We start from the raw sequence: 19,114 nt of genomic DNA on the forward strand, positions 1-19,114 counted from the left end.
GCATGCTTTTCGAGCTGGAGTGTGCTCAAGAGAGGCAGGGCTGCCAAACCACACCTCCTCACCAGCAGACCAACCCATCACCCTGTGGTCCCCAGCCACCTCCACTGGGGATGCTGAGCAGGGACCCACCAGGCACGAGGGGAGGCTTCACCCTCCCGTGCCAAGTGCCCGTGCTTTGCGAGGCAGGATGTGGCTGCAGCTTCTGCTTGACCCGAGGTGAGCATGTCACAGCTTGGGAGAGCCCACAAGTGCAACTCCAGGCTCACAACTGCTCTGGGAAATACTTGTCCTATTATCTCATCGCTAACTAATGTCATTCATTTCAAGCAGGAGAACTTCAAAACAGCCCTGCAAGCAGGCGCCTCCCACGGCTCCCTTGGAAAATGCAAATGTGTTCTTCTCAGATGCATTTCTTAAATTCCTACATATTTTCCAAGATCTAATGTTCCAAGAGATGACAGTGCAGTAATGTAGCAATCACAGCTTTAAGGGTATGGGTAAAAGCCATTCAGCTTTGCAGGAAGAATTTATTGTATTTACCAGTTTATTTAACTGATCCACCTTCAGCCTGTTTCACTGCAAAGATTCCCCCTTGCCTTGCCCATTCACACTCCTCGCCCTAATCCCTATCTCCACCAGTGAGAATTTCACTGAGACTCCCAGAAATTCAAGCCAGACTAGAGCTGTTTCACACAGGGAAAACTACCAAATCATTTATCCCTAGCCATCTAAAACACAGACAGCTTCTCTGCAGTGCAAAGACAAGCAAATGGACACATGAATAGGTAGTGATGTTATTAGCACAGCTTTGAAGTTAGGGCATACTTCTTGCCTTCCAGACTGGCAAACCTGGGAAAAAATACATATAACTTTGTGGATTTTGCAGTCAGCTTAACAAGATTTTTATATCAACATGTTTTGAAAGCAACTTTCAGTACCACATTTTTCTGCCAAGGCTGCCCTCTCCCAGAGAAGCTTCGTGGAGCTGTGTTTCTTGCAAGCATCCAAATGTAATGCTGGGCTGTTTGCACTGGGTGGGCAGATAGGCTGGTGTCTTATTCACATCCTCACAGAGCTCGGGGAAATCCTCTTTTCCTTGCAAATCAATCCAAGAAAACGAAACCATCTCTGTGCATTTTGGAGAGGTTCACACGCTGCCTAAGTAGGTCCAGTTAGAATCTAGTAAAGCATCCTTCCCTCACAAAGCAGACTTCACAGGATATAACAGCATAGTTGCTCCCAAAGAAACCCAAGTTAGCTGCTCCTCATTTTGTCTTCACTAGCCCAGTAGTTGCCAAGAGGGAAATGTGAGACTGAAACTGATCCTGCCCAGTGCAGTGGGCATCTGCACAGCTGGACAAATGAGACCCAAGTTACTTAGCAATTTACATGGAGGATCTTTTAATTTAACATCCCTTGGTATTCCAGTCCTTTGATGTTTACTTTCTTTTCTTTCTTTTCCAGCCTACAAGAGGAAGCAAAATATTTTAGGCAGAGATCATGCCATCCCTGCTCAGCCTCAGATACAGATACACTCTTTGCTCTAGCCACATACATGCCAAATGATCAGGTCTCTCCAAACCAGTCCATACTCCACTTTTGCCACTACTGTTCTTGCCCATCTCAGCTGGGATGCTCACAGCAGCTCTCCTTAAAGCTTGCCTGACCAAATAAACTCTGTAAGAGAAAATTTTTGCCAGTCTGGCCCTCCTGGACTGAAAGGGGCTCAGCCACATCTCTGAATCTCAGGCAAGCAATAAGGTGCCCCTTGGGGTGGGCTGATGGCTACTGCAGCCACAAAAGAGTTTATCTCAAACACAGTATTTCCTCTCCTGGGAGAGGAGACCAGCATGTGTCACACTGGCAGGACCATGACCTCAGGGTGGTGGGGGGAAGATGGAAAAACTTCAAGCAACATTATGAAAAATTATCTGAATGTCTCATTAAGCTATCTCCTCCTAAAGAAACATGAGAAAAAACCTCCCCACAAAACCTGTCTCAAAGAACTTTAATGTCATGCCTCAAAATACATGCAAATGTTGGCATACGAAGATATCATATCAATTTGTTATTTTAGTGCAGTCTCTTTCTCTAATTAACAGCTCTACTAGACAGAATATAAACTTCACATTTTACAATAAATCCCTCCAAACACTTTGGAAATAACTCATGAAATAACAAACTCATTTTGTTGTGATGAGTTCTGCATATAAGCCATACAAAATCTATCTAAATAATTTTAAAGCACTGTTCTAGGGTGTTTTAAGTCCAAAAGGACCAATATTTTGCATTTATGTGAAAACTGCCATCAAAACAGAAATGTAGCTCATTAGATTTACTAGGTTTATAGGAAACACAGAACTCCCAAGCTTAAATCACTTCAGGCAAAAGCATTATAAGATAAGACTAAATCAGAGACAGAATGAAACAGCAAGACAGCTGACTGATATCAATGAATTTAGTTAGGAACACTGCTTCAGTTAGGAGAAGATGAAGATAATAAAGAGGAATTAATCTTTCTGGCAGCAAACCTAAAATTCTGGCGCAGCAAATCATCTTATTGTGGTCTAGCCAAGGGAGAGGCCAGGGTCAAACCCGGCCACAGGAGCTGCCACCCTTCAGTGATGAGCCCAGAGATGACAGAGCGCCTGCGCAGCACAGCGATGCTGCTGCAAGCTCCCGGGGGACTGCACAACAGACAGCACTGCCTGCTCCACAGTGATGCAGAAATATCACACCTCCTCCCTCCTTCAAAGCAGGCAGCCACAGCCCCAGTTCTGGGGAAGCACAAGGCTGAGAGCAGCTAGAGCTGTACCCTCCAATCTCGCTCACTGCTCTCTTCAAAGAGGCTCCCAACAGGCACAGCAGAGCCAGCTGCTTCCCTCCTGCAGATGGGGAACAGCAGCAGCCAGAGCCTGCAGAGAAAGGAGCCACAGAGCCCTGCTGAAACAGCCAGTGCCAGCCCCACACTAAGGTGGGTGGTGTAATTTCAGTATGAGCTCCATTCTTGCATCCATTGTGGGGGCAACCACGTTAGCATGGAAACCTGGATTCTCAAAGTGGAGGAGGAATATATTTCTTGGCTAAAACTAAACTGCATTCAGTGCAAATCACTTTAGATGCATGAAAAGCTGATTCAAAGCTTGTACTTTACATTAATTTGCCCTTTCTGGCAGGCAGCACCATGGCGTATAGCACAATTAAGACTCAGACAAATCGTAATTCCCTAGAGATCCACAAGATTTATGTATTAAGTTTTTTTCTTGTCCATTTTCTGAGCTTGAGATTTGCTTTCTTTGCAAGTGTTTCTTCTACATCTACAAGCACAGGCATTTGATTCCCTAAAAAACCCTCCAAATTAAAAGGCAAGTTTCTCACATCATCTGATTTTGAGCTAGGGTTTTAAAGAAGTACCAAGTATCACGAGATTTATGACAAAAATCACAAGTCAGCAGCGCTCTCTTAAAGCTTCCTTTCCCCTTTACTGCCAAAATCAGCTTTGATGTCTCAGTTACTTCCATCTGACTGTATCTGTTACTGTGAATACGTGTTTACCATAAAATAAAGCATCACAAGGTTTATGCACAAATCCCAAAGCAAATCACCATCTAATAGGAACTGACACTCTCACTCAGCTTTCCAAAACCAACAATAACAGCTGGATTGATCAGGACATCTAAAAAGAATTAAATCAGGAGGCAGGCTGAAGGAGGGAAGGAATAAAAAAATAAAAAGGACAGAATGATACATCTCAGAGAGCTCTGGGAAAGAAGCAGAAACTCCTCTCTGTGTGAGGCATGGGGAAGCCAAGGTACAGGTAAACCACAGTGACACATTCTACAGTGGAGCTGGCCATGGAGGCAGACCTGGACCTCCTGACCAGCACAGGCCCACCACCCTCTCCAAAGAAAAGGAAACATTAATCTCTCATAAAAGCAGTTGTTTGGAAAGGAAAGCACAAATCCTGTTTCCTTACCAGAATCAGTGTCATGAGCATCTGGGAGAGTGAGATGCAGTCCATTATGCTTCTTGATTACTGGTGTTTCGGTCACACTACTTCCTTTCTCAGAGCCACTGTAAAGAAACAAAATTGTGTAACTTGGACATGTCTCAGTGGAGAAACGTTCCCCTCAAAGCAGGCCATAGTTTAGCTGCTATGGGAAGTGAAGAATCAAGGTTTCCAGGTGTGAGAAATCAGCTTATTGAATGTATTAACACCTGGCCCACTGCCAGTGGACAGGAAGCTCAGACTGCCCAGCACACACTGGTATTTACTTTATTTGGCTATATGGAGTCTTTACAAACCACTGGACAAGAAACATGTTGGCAGCTCAAAGTCAGACCAGAGGAGGCCCACTAGCAGACCCAGACCCAGCAAGAACCACCATCTCTTGGGCTTTTCTGGAGAATAATTTGTTCACAGATCTACTCTGCTGATCCTTTTGAAATAGACCAATTACCACCTTCCACCTGGGTGCTAATTTCTTCATATTTTCATTTCAAAGGGCTTACTTTCTCCCCTTTCTCCTTTGTTCTGTTCAAAAAGAGTAGGAAGATAAAAACTACCAGATAGCACTGCTTTATGAAACAGGTCTGTTTATGAAACTCTGGTCTGTTCTTCTACTGGACTTCTGTCCTCACATGAGAGGCCCTACAAAGAGAAACTGACCAAAAAAACCCTCCAAAAAACATGTGCCTAACAAAAAATCACTTAACACAGATCTCTTGAGCCTTCCTGTCACCACATAGTCTGCCAAGGATCAGTGGTGATGATATCTCCTCTCATCATCCATTAAGGGATGAAATACCAACAGGAAAAGTGACTGCCCTGGCTACTTTTTCTGGCACACTTCCAAGCCTGCAGCTCAGCCTTTGGACAATATTCCTTCCAGGAAGCAAGCTGTCAGAGAGACATGATGGTGTGGATGCCCCCATCTTTCAGTCTGATGAGTCCTTTGCTAGGGATTGCACAGAATTCCCTTAAATCTGCATTGATCTAGCAGAAGAATTAGCTTGGGACTGCTATTTGGTTTTAAACACAATTATTCTGTTATCACAGAAAACAACAGCAAAAGATAAAGCAAGTCTTGTCTTTCCCAGCTAACAACCCAAGACTGAAAGCCACTTACTGTCATTCATCATAACAGCAATCATATTTACAGTAGCTAAATAACCTTTTACTTGGGCTTTGGGATCAGACATAATGGTTTCTGTTAATGCACTCTGAATTCTTGGGCACTGGACTGCACCAATTACTGTCCTTGAATGGGCCTCCCTTGTCTTCCATAGTGGTTTCCACACTGATAATCCATTTGAGACTATCACATAGTGACAGACAGAAGGGAAAATTGAATTATCTGTCCTATGCCTCAGCCTTACCTAGACAGGACTGACCCAATAAGTGCCCTGGCCAGAAGCTGCTGGTGGAACTGTATGGACAGCTCAGTCTTACTCCTGTGTATGCAGGCATAAAGCAGCTGCACTTCCATCTATTACTGCCAAGAGGCGAGCGCTACCTTAATGCAGCAGCCACCACCATGGAATCACTGTTCAGGCACATGCTGAAACACTGACTAATACATTGTATTCCTACTCTAAGGACAGGTGAAGAGATTGGAAAATCCCAGGCTGAAAACCCAATGTAATGCATTGTGCAAAACAGCCACTCCCAATGGCTTTGTTATCCCAGAGAAGGGCTGAAAATTAACAACCCTTTAAAAGCTGCAATACAAAGCCTTCAGCCAGGAAAGATTTTTGATGCACCAAGGGATAGTTGCCAGATGATCTGCTTTCTACATACAGCACTGGAAGGTTGACAGCAGGACAGCAGGACATGTACTGCCTATGTTTTCAAAACATAGCTGAAACAGTGGACAAACTAGTGACAAAAACGCTGAGTGGGACACTTGGTTGTGAGACTGCAGAGGCACCAGAGAAAACAGGGGACTTGAACAGGGCATATGAATATCTGCTGGGGATAAACCACTGGGCCCTGAAAGATTTTTTGGTCTGTTAGAGTCACAGGAAACAGGTCAAGCAAACGCAACTGAAGTGCCATTTAATTGTGTAAGCAATTATCTACTGATTGAATCACTAAGGAGTACTGGGTGCAACAGCTCTCAACTTTGTGTAAGTACAACCTTCTCTTTCACAAGAGGCCCTAAAAATGTCTTTGTCCAAGTCTCACTGATAAGAATTCCCCTTAAGTTCCTCTGCCAGCCCTACCCAGAATACTTTACATATTTGTTAGCTGATACTGCTGCAATTTGCTAAACACAAGGGGCTTCCTGGGTCACTGAATCCTGTCTAAAACTGCAGGTACCAAGCTGATTCTTGTTACCTTGCCAGTAGCATTTCCTAATAAAAAATACTTTATGATGTGTTTTTTTGGAAAAAAAAAAAAAAAAACAACAAAAAAACCCTGCTTGGAATAGCAGTGAAATACATACTAGAGTTTTTAAAAGCAAAAGCAAAGCTTTTTGTTTTGTTTAAGATTCTATGGCTAAAGCTTATCAAAAGCCTCTAAAGCTATCACATCTTGGGTTTTTAAGTATAAGAGCCAAAGCACAGCTTGGGATCCACGTGCAGTCCAAATGGCTGAACTAGTTATTTGTCTGTTTTCCAATATACTCTCTACAATCTCAGGCTTGCAGGCCCCCCCTTGCAAGAGTAAATTTTCCTCAGTCATAATTGTTCAGTGTGGATTTGATCAGCTTCATGAGGACTACTCACAGTTATAAAGATTATTCATGTGAGAGGTACAGGATTGAATACTTAGCTAAAGATACTAAGGCCTAAGGAAATCAATGATTCAAGTCTGTAAAAGACCAGTGCTGCTATGTAAATATCTTGATTTTTTGTGTTTGGTTTGCTGCTCATTAGCTAAATCAACAAGAATTACTAACCCCTCAAGGACAACTTGTACATAGACATGCATCATTCTGTACATATACTTCTGGTGTTTATAAAGGTTATTCAAATGCATACAGAAATTGGGGAATAACTCAAGCAACATCACCCTGCTGTCTTGATTGCTGCCTTCAAGCAGGTTGTACTCCCCATCAAACATAACCCCTGAGGACATTATGGGCAAGAGATCTTGGTATAACATTCCCAAGACACTGTACACTGATACCTTGACTAGGGCAATATCCTAAGGGTGTGGGAAGGGAGAAAACACAACTCAGTATCTTCTACATTTCTCAACTTTACCTTTCAGTGGGGCAGAAGATGAAAGGCAGGAAACAGGAAATGTAGCATTGTGTGAATGCAGATTTACTAGGACAAGGGAAGGGTGAAAGATGCTGCATCCTTCCTTTCTTTCCTTGCCCAGTTAGCACCAGGCTGTGCAGCCAGCGTGCAACTCGGCATATGAGTTTGGCATTGTGCCTCTCCTTGGCTTACTCACTTCAGGACTGTGTCACCCCCACACATTCCTGGGTGGTGCCAGCTTCTGCAGACTGGGAACAATAGCTGATGAAAGCTCAGCACTACTGGGGAGAAAGAAAATCTGTCCTCCATCCTGGACATCCAAATATGGATAGAGATGTTTAGACATTTGGTTCAGAAACTTGTGGTTCAAACTGCTTCTTCACTGAGGTTTTGGTTTTGTGTTTTTTTCTTTTTTTTTTTTTTTCTTTTTTTTTCATAATAGCCATTAAAATCTTCAATATTTTTTAACCACTGGTAGAACTATTACTTATCTTTTAAACAGTACTGTTTATCATCCTTCTTTCAAAATAACTCAAGGATCTAGAAGATTAAAAAAGATAATCACACTACCAATTACAAATCTGAAGTTGCTACAGTGCAGAAAGCCTACCTGTGCTGTAAAACATTGTATACCATCTGCCACATCTGCAACATATGTCTGCATGTCACCAGAGCCTCTTCAGGTCCTTTATGTATCCATTCCAGTTTTACTTTGGTGAAGAGCAAGCTGCAAGATGAAAAAAAAATAACTCCTATTTTACTGGCATCTCATAAAAGTAGAGAATCAGTATCACTCCAGCAAGATCCTGGCAGGCAGCATTTTTACTTGCTTTGTGTGTGCAGTAATAAAGAAAACACCATAGCACAAAACATTTCATTTGGCTCAAGCTTGATTCCCCACAAGGAGATGAGAAGATTAACAATATTCCTCAGCTGCAGTCAAATTTACGTCACAAAGCTGGCAGGACAGTGTTAAAGCAAAGCACCGCAAAGCTAACAAGGTGAAACATAAACTGAATCACATTTTATTTTGGACACTATTAGAAACAGGAGAAAAAAGAATTGCCATAATACATATGCCCAGGTTGTTTCCTCAGTCTGGCATCTTCTTATAGCACTGGCTTATATAATAAATTTCAGACAAAAACCCCAGCACACTTAACATACACAGATAATTATGTAATGCCTCACAGGAAGGAAACATTTTTTCTTAACCCCAGCTGGCAATCATCTCATGCCCCTAGGCAAGACAGCTGATAGCCCTGTACATTCTTGTTCTAGGTAGTGTAACTGCTGCTACTATTCTTGTACCTAGAGAAGATGTACTTGCACAGACCACTGGAATTCAGCAGAATTGGGTCACACAGAGGTTAGAAGACAGATTTGGCAATGACACAAGCTACCACTTGCTGCCAGCATGGCTTTTAATACCATCCTTCACTCCACCCATTTCATTTAAATTGTGAAGATGATATAATTTGTTTCTTTTATATTAATAAAAAACTTATTTTTCTGCTTTAAATATTTTCATGAAGTCCAGTACCAACACAATTTTAATTCACTTGATATGGCTAGCAATTAATCCACTGGAAGCACGTATGTGTACGTACATGCATAAAACAGCTTAATGTTAAAAATCCTAAAAACAGGTTTGTGAATGTGACCTGCAGACTCCTGAGGAATTCAAACTACTTCAGAAAGAGACAGAGCAACTGAACATACAATGTTAGAGAAGAATTTGTATCTGAGCAAGAGATTCTTCATTTGGAATAATTAGAACTCTATTGTCAAGACTGTGTGGTGCATATCTACAGGAAAGTGCTAAAATGGCAGTTCCATTTGGCACTAACAAACATTAGGGTGGGCATTTTTGGTTTGGGTTTCTTGTTTGGTTGCTTGGTTTTCCTTTTGGAGGTGGGGATGGTAGTGACAAAAATGTAGCCCAACTGTATCAACTGCTATAGTGAAGTCTGCTCATGGCTGCTGCTACAATTTGATCTGGTAGAATAAGCATTCCACAAAATTCCTTAGGTACAAACTTTGACTAGGAAAGGCAGATCAAGATTCATAATCAAGGTAATTTGTCTTCACCCTTTACTATTTTACATCCCTAGTCTATATCTTTGATTTTCTTGTTGCTGGTGTGAGCAAAACAAATACTGGTAAGAACATAATCTGCTCTCAGACATGCTGACCTCCTAACTCGGAGGAAATGTCTTTATGATTCAGGTATTTGAAGCTAAAACACAGACTGATCTAAATTTTGCTGGGACAAAGATGTAACAGTGGATGGATGCACTGTTAAAAAATAAGTCTTAATTCAAAGGAGTGATTAGCAATGGAACTGGCCAGTGATGCTTCCTGCTCTGCATTACCCTTCAATAGGGCTCATGAGAACAAAGCCTGTTTCAACACAATAGAATATACAATCAATCACTTAGGTGTAAGGAATACATATCACACTAGAAAGATGGGAAGTTACATCATGGAGAGCAATGGTATTTAAAAAGACATGAAGTTCCTGAGCAACAATGCAGTTAAAAGGTCAAACAACCCTTAGCATCCATATACAGAAATGTAACCAGGCAGGAACTGGAAGACACGGCTATTCTTGATCAGAGCATCAGCAAGACATTTACTACAATCCTGTTTCTAGTTCTTGCTCTTTGATTCCTTAAGATGACTAAAAATGGGATATGGTTTAGAAAATGGTTATGCATGTGATCTGAGGGCTAGAAAAATGTATTTCATCAGAGGCTTGATAAGCTCAGTTTATTTGCTTTAACCAAGAAGCAGCAAAGAAATTGTTTTGCCCCAGCCTGCAAGCATCTACATGAAGTCTCTCATTGTGAGTCTTTGATGTAAAAGAAAATATACAGAGAATCTGAGAATTTGTTGGAAGCTGAAATCAGTCAAATAGAAATTTGTAAGTAAATGCATTCACATAACTATCAAGGAAAATAATATTTGCAGCAACTACCTTGTGCGAACAGTAAATTCTGTAGTCATTAAAGCCTTTCCATCAAGGCAGGATAACATCTGGAAAGCAATGCTAGTGTACAAAAAGAAGCTGTGGGTTTGATGCATAGGCTCCTGAGTGAGTTTCTTTGGGCTGCACTGTGCAGAGGGGTGAGACTGCATCACCTTCCTTCTGGAAGTTACTCCATTAAAAATATTCTTCTAGTCCCAGAAACAAACACATTGAACAATCTATGCTATTTTAAGCATACAGAATAATTTTTAAACCACTACAAGCTTTCAAAATGAAAGACCTAAAGCATTGTACAGCCCTCCTTGCAGCAGAAGAATGGTGGTCAAGAAGACCAAGGCTCAGAGACCAGTTGTATTACATCCCAGAATAAAGCCACACTTCTCAACATGGTAAGATACCACTCAGTATCAATTAATAGACAAACCTATTAACAGTCAAACTCCTGGACAGGAGGGTTATATTAAAAACTCCTCCTTTTTATATTAGTAGGGATATAGATGGCTTATCAGCAGGCAACTAAAATCACTACATTGTATCTTTATACATTTGAGTTAAACAAGAAAAAGACAAAGCAAGCATTTAATCACTGCTGTTTACTGCTTACAGTGAGTATATGTCATCTGCTCTGGATGAAGATGCAATGTTCTATCTCAGGAGAGAGAGCAACTAATGAAACTGGGAAAAGAAACAAGTGTCTCACAAAAACATAATGAAGCCTCAGCACAATACTATCATGAGTTGTAAGGCACAGCCACACTACAGGATCTTGGAGATACCATGTCCTACTAGCTGTTGCAGCAGTTCACCTTGGGAATAGCATTATCCATGTTATTGTGTAGTCTTATAATGAACCAAACCAAAAGACAAATGGGAAGAATGTGAGAAGCAAAAGGAATCAAACCATAACAATGACAGTAGTAAACAATGCCATTAAAGATGGTAAGTAAAAGGTGGAAATACAATCAGGGTATCAGGCTGCATGTGTTATACACTTAGTATTTCTCAGTTTCTAATAAGCTTTGTAACAGTGAAACCAGATAAGTAAATACATAGAGAAAACAGTGAAGCAGTATCATGTATCTCAAGCTTATAATTTTATTACTGAGCTAGCACTCTTGTTACACATAAATCTAATGAGTATTGTGTCCTATCAGTGTCTGTGCATAATTTCAGCGACATAAATAAAAATTACTTATGCACCAATCTCACCTTATTGTATTTCTTAATATAATTTTACATTTGTATGATCCTTGTAGTATTAAGCAGTGTAGACTTTTTAAAAGATTCAACATATAAAAATAGTCCCAAGATTATCAATATAGTCATTGGTAATTCTATTAGCCTGTGAATATGAAAACAGATTTGGGATAAAGCAAGTATATAAATTGCTACTACACATAGGAAAACAGAGGAAAAAAACCCCACAAATCATTCTTGCAACGTGTATGATTTCAGGGACAGTACCAATGGAAAATAACCAGTACTTAGTCTTGATATGAGACTCTAAGCTCCCTATCAGAATAGGTTTTATTTTGTGGTGCATGTGGACAGCATGCAAAGGTTTTTTTTTCTCTAATGGAACACCAGGTTACTGCCACAAGCAAACACACCCATCTCTTACTCTCTGGCAAACTAAAATCTGGATACAGTCGTATTTGCTGATAACTTAAGTTCTGAAAATTCAAAATTAATTAAAAATGCGTTTCTCAAGTATCGAAACTTCAGTAGTACAAATTACCATATCACTGTAATACATTACACCTTGACAAAATAGGTAGAGACTGTAATCTTGGAAGACCTACAAAAACATTCAGAAGCAAGCAAGGTACTTCAGTTGATTTCAGAAGGCATCAAACATTTGTTTTCATAAAGACTGAGTTCAGTTGCTTATACTCATGATGTCTCAAGGCCTGGCCAAATACAACTATCAATCACTTCCAAGAGTCTTCTAATGTCACATGGCTAAATGCCCAGCCCTTAAGTTCTTTAATATTACGCATGAAGAAAAGAGGTAATTCTTTCCCATCCCTGAAAATTTAATTACTGAGGTTTAACAGCTAATATTTATTATCAGAAGATCTCACAAGTGCATCTGTATACTGTAAATGCATATGAGCATATCTGTGGAAGTTATAGGTTCCTGTGTATAACAATAATCAATTGACAACTTTATGGACAGTCTAGGACTTTATAAGATTTATTAATCAGTTAATTATTGGGCCTTTTAAAACCTGCTTTAAAATGAAGTTCTCAGTATTAAACATAGCCCTTGTAGTACTTATTTATACAGCATCACAGTGGGGCCTGTGTCTTATCACTTGACAAGCAATAAATAATGCCAGTACTATAACAAACAAGAACACCTTCCACTCATTTCAAGGTTGAGAGACTAAATTAGACCTAATGAGTATTATGTAGTCATTGTCTTTATATTTTGCAATTCACTGTCTGCTTAAAACCCCTCCAGTTTTTGAGAGCTTGTCAGCAGCTTCTCAAAGATCTACATGTCTTTGAGCTTTACCAGATCGGTGCTGTCATTCCCCAAAGTCTTTCATTATTTACCCAGATTTGCCTACCTACACACACAGCTGCTGGGTTATTTTGGATACTGAATGCAAAAGAAACAAAACAAATCACCAAAACATGCAACAGTTTAATTCACAAGACCACTGTAGCATGAAGCTACTGACGTTCTCCACTGCCCCTCTATTAAAGGATGGGTTGCATGTGCCTGCTGGTTTGTACAGACATTTGCTTGGAGTCGGAACCAGTGACAGCTCCAAGAGCAGCAAAGGCAATTCCAGTGTCTGGGTGATGGGCTGTGGAACAGCAAAGTGCCACGGAACAGCAGAGATCAGCTCACCTTACCACCTCCCTGAATTCCAGATACATATTCCACACCAGAGACAATGAAAACCACAGTGCCACAACCTGGATGAGTGGAGGACCCAAGTGTGTCCCCTGACAAACTGCAAGGTGTGAATTCAAACCTCCAACACTTTGATCCTCGTGGACCAGTTTCTTCTCCTTTAAGGTAATGGATACAAAGGCAGGATACAGGTGAATACAGGACACAAACTGATCTAACAGAGCTGGGAAGAGGATGAAAAAGACAAGAAAAATGATCAAAGTTTTGGAATGTTTTTGATATACAGAGATAGTAAACAAACTTCTCAGCCTGAAGAAGAGACTGAGAGAAGAGATGACAGATTTATAAAATCATTAATAGCATGAAGAAGATCAGGAAGTCAAAGCAATCTGTGTTGTTTCAATGAAAGAAAGAACATCCAATAAAGCAATCAAACAGTGGATTTAAAATGGGCAAATGAAGTGCTTTTAGAACACAAAAGTAAAGTGCAAAACCCATTGCTGCAGGATGTTCTGGAGCAGGCATAAATATGTTCAAAAAGGGATTAGAGGAATTCACAGATGACAAGGTCATCAGGGGCATTAAAGACAATTTAATGCAACCTCTGGCTCCAAAGGCCCCTGAGCCAATCTGCTGACAGAAGCAGGGATCACATATGAGGGGGAGGATCATCCTACTGCTAGGTTTCTATACACTTTTCCCCTGTGCATTCACCAGATGCCCTGCTGAAGCCAGACAAGCTCTGAGTTTGATCAAGAATGGCCACTTGTACATTTTGATATGGCAGGAATATGCAGCCCCTATTCTTTTTATAACCCAGATGGTCTAGTCTTGTTTTATCTGGCAGTGGAACTGTAGTATCTTCACAGAAAATCAGTTACTCAGTTTCCCAGTTATTGAGTTTAGCTTCAGTGGTGAGTCACCTAAAAAACTCAATTAGATAATGGATACTCTTTCACCATAAATGTTATGGTTTCATTAACCTTCCTACAATACCTGCTAATGCCCTAGTTAAATTATGAATAAGAAAAAAAGGAGGCAAAATTGGAGAATTGCTTTTAATCTCCTGTATTTTTATTGATAAAAGTCAATATCAAAGTTGCTGTCTTCTCTAATAACCCTGTGCTTCTTGCAGTCTCCTGACATTTAAGGGCACATTCTCTAGTTAAATTAATGCCAGCAACTCTGACTGCAACCTCCTTTTATAACTTCATGCTGTGCCATGTTATCTATCACTTTCCCAACAAAAATAAATTGATCATATACTTTTACAGACATACGGTCCTAATTTTTATGGCTCCCTGCCCAGTTAGCCCCCAATATGAACAAAAAAAATAAAAACAAGAAATCTGTCACCATGCCCAAAGAATTACTGACTTCATCTTCCTAAACCAGGGAAACTAGCAAATCCAGAGCTGCCATCTCCTGCTTTATAAGAATGCCCTGCTCTGAGACCAGTCCTGCATGACAACAGCAATTTGGCTAATGTTGCTCCACAAAAAATGATGGCTACAGCATAGGGTGAAAGCAACTTCCAGGGTGGTAGATTCTAGAATATTTAAAGGTTAACATAATGGAGACAATTTGCTATGTTCAGCCTCTTGGCACAAGCCACCTAGAAGGTTCTTGCTCACAGAGGAGAAAAACACAAAAAGAGGTGATCAGGAAAGCCAAGATTGAAGCTGAAACCGTAGGAGGAGACTGCAAAGCAAAAGCAAGGGAGCAGCCACTGGCATGGCTCAAGCTCTGGATGTTTTTTCTTGGACTGCCTCCTTCTGCAAGCTACAGCTTGCACCTGATGGCAGAAGGGCCTCCTGTCTGTCAGGTGAAGGTCCTGCCCATGGACTATGCTGCCTAACTCCGCACAGATGTTGGAACTCAAAATGTCCCTCAGACATTTTTGGATGTTCTGGGTCCAGGTCAGAAGCATTTGAGACCCTGGCAGGCAGCTGGAAACAGCTGTGATTTTGGGTTTGAGCCATGGAATGATTTACCAGCCTTGCAGGAAGAACAAGAAGTCACAAAAGTTTAGACATTATAGTAGAAGTAGTCACAAAGTAAAGGGAAGAATTTTTGAGCACTGTACAGGGGGGTTTAAGTCCTGTACAGGGGGGGTTTTGGTTTTGTACATGGAGGTCAGAAGTTTTAAGAGGGACTTATTTGTGCCTGTCCTGTCCTCCCTCTTTCTTCTTCCTTACCTCCATGTTCTTGGTGATGTTGACACTCACAGATTGGTTTAGAGTAGAAAAGCACCATTTAATATAGGTAATAGGCATTGGGGGAAAACTGTAAACATGTAACATGTAATGTACCATATAAAAGATAGAAAATCACCATTTAATATAGGTAATAGGCATTGGGGAAAAACTGTAACCATGTAACATGTAATGTACCATATAAAAGAGAACAGCAGCCCTGGCGGAGAGAGAAGAAGCAGTCGGGAGTCAGAGAGGATGTCAGGGTGTGTGTGTGCCTCTGCCTGAGCTGTGAGCAAACCACAGCAGCCCCAGAAGGAAATCTTTTAGATAACTTGCAATAAACAACCATGAGACCAAACAACAGAGACTGCTGAGCCTTTCTTTGGAAGCATGGGTTGGAGGGGAGATTTTTCCACCACACGGAGCCACCCCTGACCCAGGGTGAGCTCCGGCACACAGCCACAAATGCCTCTTCCCAAGACAAACGTGTGCAGCCAGTCCAGTAACCTCATGCACTTATTTCAGCATTCAGGTCCATCAGAGTAATTTCTGATACAGAGAGCAAATATGACAGCATGAATATATATGTGGCCCATTCAGAAAGTGCCCCTTACATCAAAAGGGCATCTTGTACCAAACCCCCTTTATCTGCTAAACCCAGGGTGGTTGCCACTTGAAGGTAAAGCAACAATTAACTAATAGTCTGTAAAAAGCAAGCCAATTTGCTTAGAAAAAAAAAAAACCAACCACTAAAATCCACAAAAAGTCTTCTTTATCTTCACTTTTCCATATCTAGTCATACCCAAGAAAAGAAGGCAAAAAAAAAAAGGGTGATAAGAATTGTCTGCATTCTTTTTACTTAACTAATTACCTTTGAATGCCAGACTTGTGGTATTTTGCTTTATATTAAGAACGTAGGAAGCAAATTGTTTGCAGAGCTGATAAAAACGCTTGTCTCACACAGTTACATAGAATCCTTTGGGTGATACACCTGAAAAGTGTATCTTCCTCTCACCCTGATGAGGAATTGCCAACAAAACAATTTTGTACAATCACAAATCATCTGTAATTCAGTCCATATCTCACCTGAATAAAAACACAAAAGTAATTTTCAGAGTTTTAAGTTTTACAGCAAAACTTGGGGGAAGAAGTTCCCAGTTTTTCTATGAAGCATGTTCTCATCAAATTTTTATTTGCAATATAAAAACAGGCATCCTTTGTAAGAAGAGTGAATTAAACTTTACATTGTAACACTTCAGAAGATTCAGTTTATTCTGCAAGTCTCCCCCAGCATTGTTTTGTGAACTTTTTTCCTCTGACAGACTTCACCCACATGAAATACTCCCCATTGTGCTGGACACTGTTATGAACACATTTGAAAACCAGAGCCAGGTCTTGGACGTTCAAGACTAAGAGCTCAGAAGTCTGCCTCCTATTTAATTTCGATCATGCATCCAGTAGGAGTTCAATGCACAGCTTCTCCATCCAGCAGACCCAAGCCCCCACACTTGACTTCAGGTGACTCTGTGGTGCAGAATCTCATTTGTGGGTGGAAGCAGACACCTACATGTCTGTTGGCAACATCAAATGGCAGTGTGATCTCAGAGGTGTTCTGGGAACACAGTTCACTCTATTCCCCCCACGGGCAGCGTGGCAAAATCCAATGGCTTGGGCTGGGGACCTGGGGAGAGCCACGCTCCGTGCCTTGCTGTTTTGCATGGCTCCTTGGCCAGTTTTGGGCAAGTCGATCCAGGCTGCTGTGCTTTAACTCTTCCAAATGCAGAGCAGATAACAGGAATGACCTTTGCAAAGCATGCAGAGAACTAGGGACTTCATCGCTGCCTGCCCCATATCCTTTACATCTAATCTCTTAATACGGGTGGCTCTCAACTTCAGAGTTATTTGTGGACAGGAAGGAAAGCAGGTTGAGTTCCTCTGTAACTGACATCACTTTTAAAACATCTTCTCATCAGCTGAGCCTGATTCTTCAGAAATTCATCAGATGTGCGTCCTGAATAATCAGCCAGCCCTGATTAAATTGGAATTCATTTGGAAGGGCAGAGCTGAGAACTATCATGCTGCCACAACCACTGGAACGATTCTTGATTTACAGAAACTAAAAAGGAAACCAAGACTGGGGTCTTTGATTGCTGAGCAGAGATCATTCCAGACGGGAAAAGAGCATTAACAGACTAAGCTGAGTATTTAACATGCTGCCAATACTTCCCATCCCCAAAGACTGCAGAACTGGATGCTTCATTTACACTTCTAAACTGATGAATTTTCATAAAAGCTTCTATTATGTGCAGTATAGGCTGCTTTTAGAGGAAAGGATACCAGGACTCTGGCTTGTAAAGTAACACTCAACATCAACCTCCAAGTCACCTCAGAATGCAACCAATAACATTGCTTCTTTTTGGAAATGTATGTCTGAATCCTGATTAATGTATTAAAAACAGTGAAATACCTCTTAATTAACCTAGTGTCAAGGTAATAAAAAGTGACAGTATACTCTTACTATGGATGTATAAATCGTGCAACAAAATACAGTAAAGCAGAACCCCATAAAGGATTAATAAAACATTCCTACCCAATTTGACATATTTATGAAATCTTGCATGTTACTGATACTTGGAGCCAACACTCTTAAACTGCACCATGCCCTCACTGTATTAGTAAATTAGAACCACACAAAATTTGGCTTTGCTATATAAACAAGAGGCATAAAATAAGCTTTTCTTTTTCAAACTGCATTATGTGATGTTGGTAAACAGACCTCACTCTTTTAATTATTTTAATCTGGAGCTATATCATTTATGCCACTTTGGCACATATAAGAGGTCTTAATCTTTAAGCACAAGTCCTGCTGAAGTCAACAAGAAACCAATTGTTCATCTCCTTAAAACTTAGCGTGTGCTTAAGAACCTTGGTAGATCCAGCTCTTTATGAGGAGAATGGTCTATGAAATTCTCTCCTAACTGCTTTAACTTTGCAGAGGACAAAGTATTAACATAAGTAACACAAGAAGGGCCAGAGTTTGCTGATATTTAGTGCACACAGACTGCACATCTCAGCATAGCTGAAAAGGTGGGAATCAATCAGTGAAACACCACTGAATTTCACTATAGAATACTGGATCTGGGGCACATATGAGCATGTTTCAACTTAGTTTCTGGCTACGAAAACCTACCATACACTTATGACAGTTCAGAGGCAGTGCTTTTTACAAGATGAGCTTTTTCTGCAAGATATGAAGGAGCAGGTTTATATGCCAGCCTGAAAAAATACAGGCAAACACATAGTCAAAAGGTGGAAGAAGTGTCAGAAATGAAGATAGACAAAAGCTCCTTCATTTCTGAAAAAAACCCTAACAAACTCAACCCCAAAAATAACCTCCAAGAAAACCGAAAAACCCAAACAAACCCACAGTATCTAGAACAAGCCTGCATTTTTGTAAGTAGACAGAAAACTTCTGGCTTCACCAAAGAAAATTCCAGAGGAAGAAGTGACTATTTTGCTATTGCTACCATCAGGAATTATATTTGCCTAGGCCTGCAAAGGAAAACCACAAGGTAAGTGCAGCCTGTGTCGGCACCACCTGAACACGGTTAGGGCAGGAGTAGCAGCAGGAAGACACAGGAGCATCACCTTCAATGCAGAGCTGGGGACCAGCATACAGACTCAGGTCTGCACTTCAGCAGATGTGCTGAAAATCAGCTACTGCAGTTTCACTCAGTCCTTCACTGGCACAATTGAGCTAACCTAGAAAAACTCACAGCACACTGACTTAGAAAAATCAGGCAGTCAAAACTGTATTCATGGTAGTGCTGGGTTGCATTTTCA

General features: G+C 40.8%; 1 protein-coding gene across 1 annotated transcript in view; it reads right to left on the reverse strand.

Moving 5' to 3' along the window:
- TTC7A (tetratricopeptide repeat domain 7A) overlaps positions 1-19,114 on the reverse strand; it is a 170,066-nt gene that overhangs the window by 50,223 nt on the left and 100,729 nt on the right. The window contains exons 16-17 of the mRNA XM_021552353.2: positions 7,823-7,939; positions 3,977-4,074 (exon numbers count right to left, since the gene is read on the reverse strand). Coding sequence (XP_021408028.1) covers positions 3,977-4,074; positions 7,823-7,939 — 215 coding nt within the window. The remainder of the gene's footprint in view (positions 1-3,976; positions 4,075-7,822; positions 7,940-19,114) is intronic.

This window comes from Lonchura striata, chromosome 3 (assembly GCF_046129695.1).
Source record: "Lonchura striata isolate bLonStr1 chromosome 3, bLonStr1.mat, whole genome shotgun sequence".
Lineage (NCBI taxonomy): Eukaryota > Metazoa > Chordata > Aves > Passeriformes > Estrildidae > Lonchura > Lonchura striata.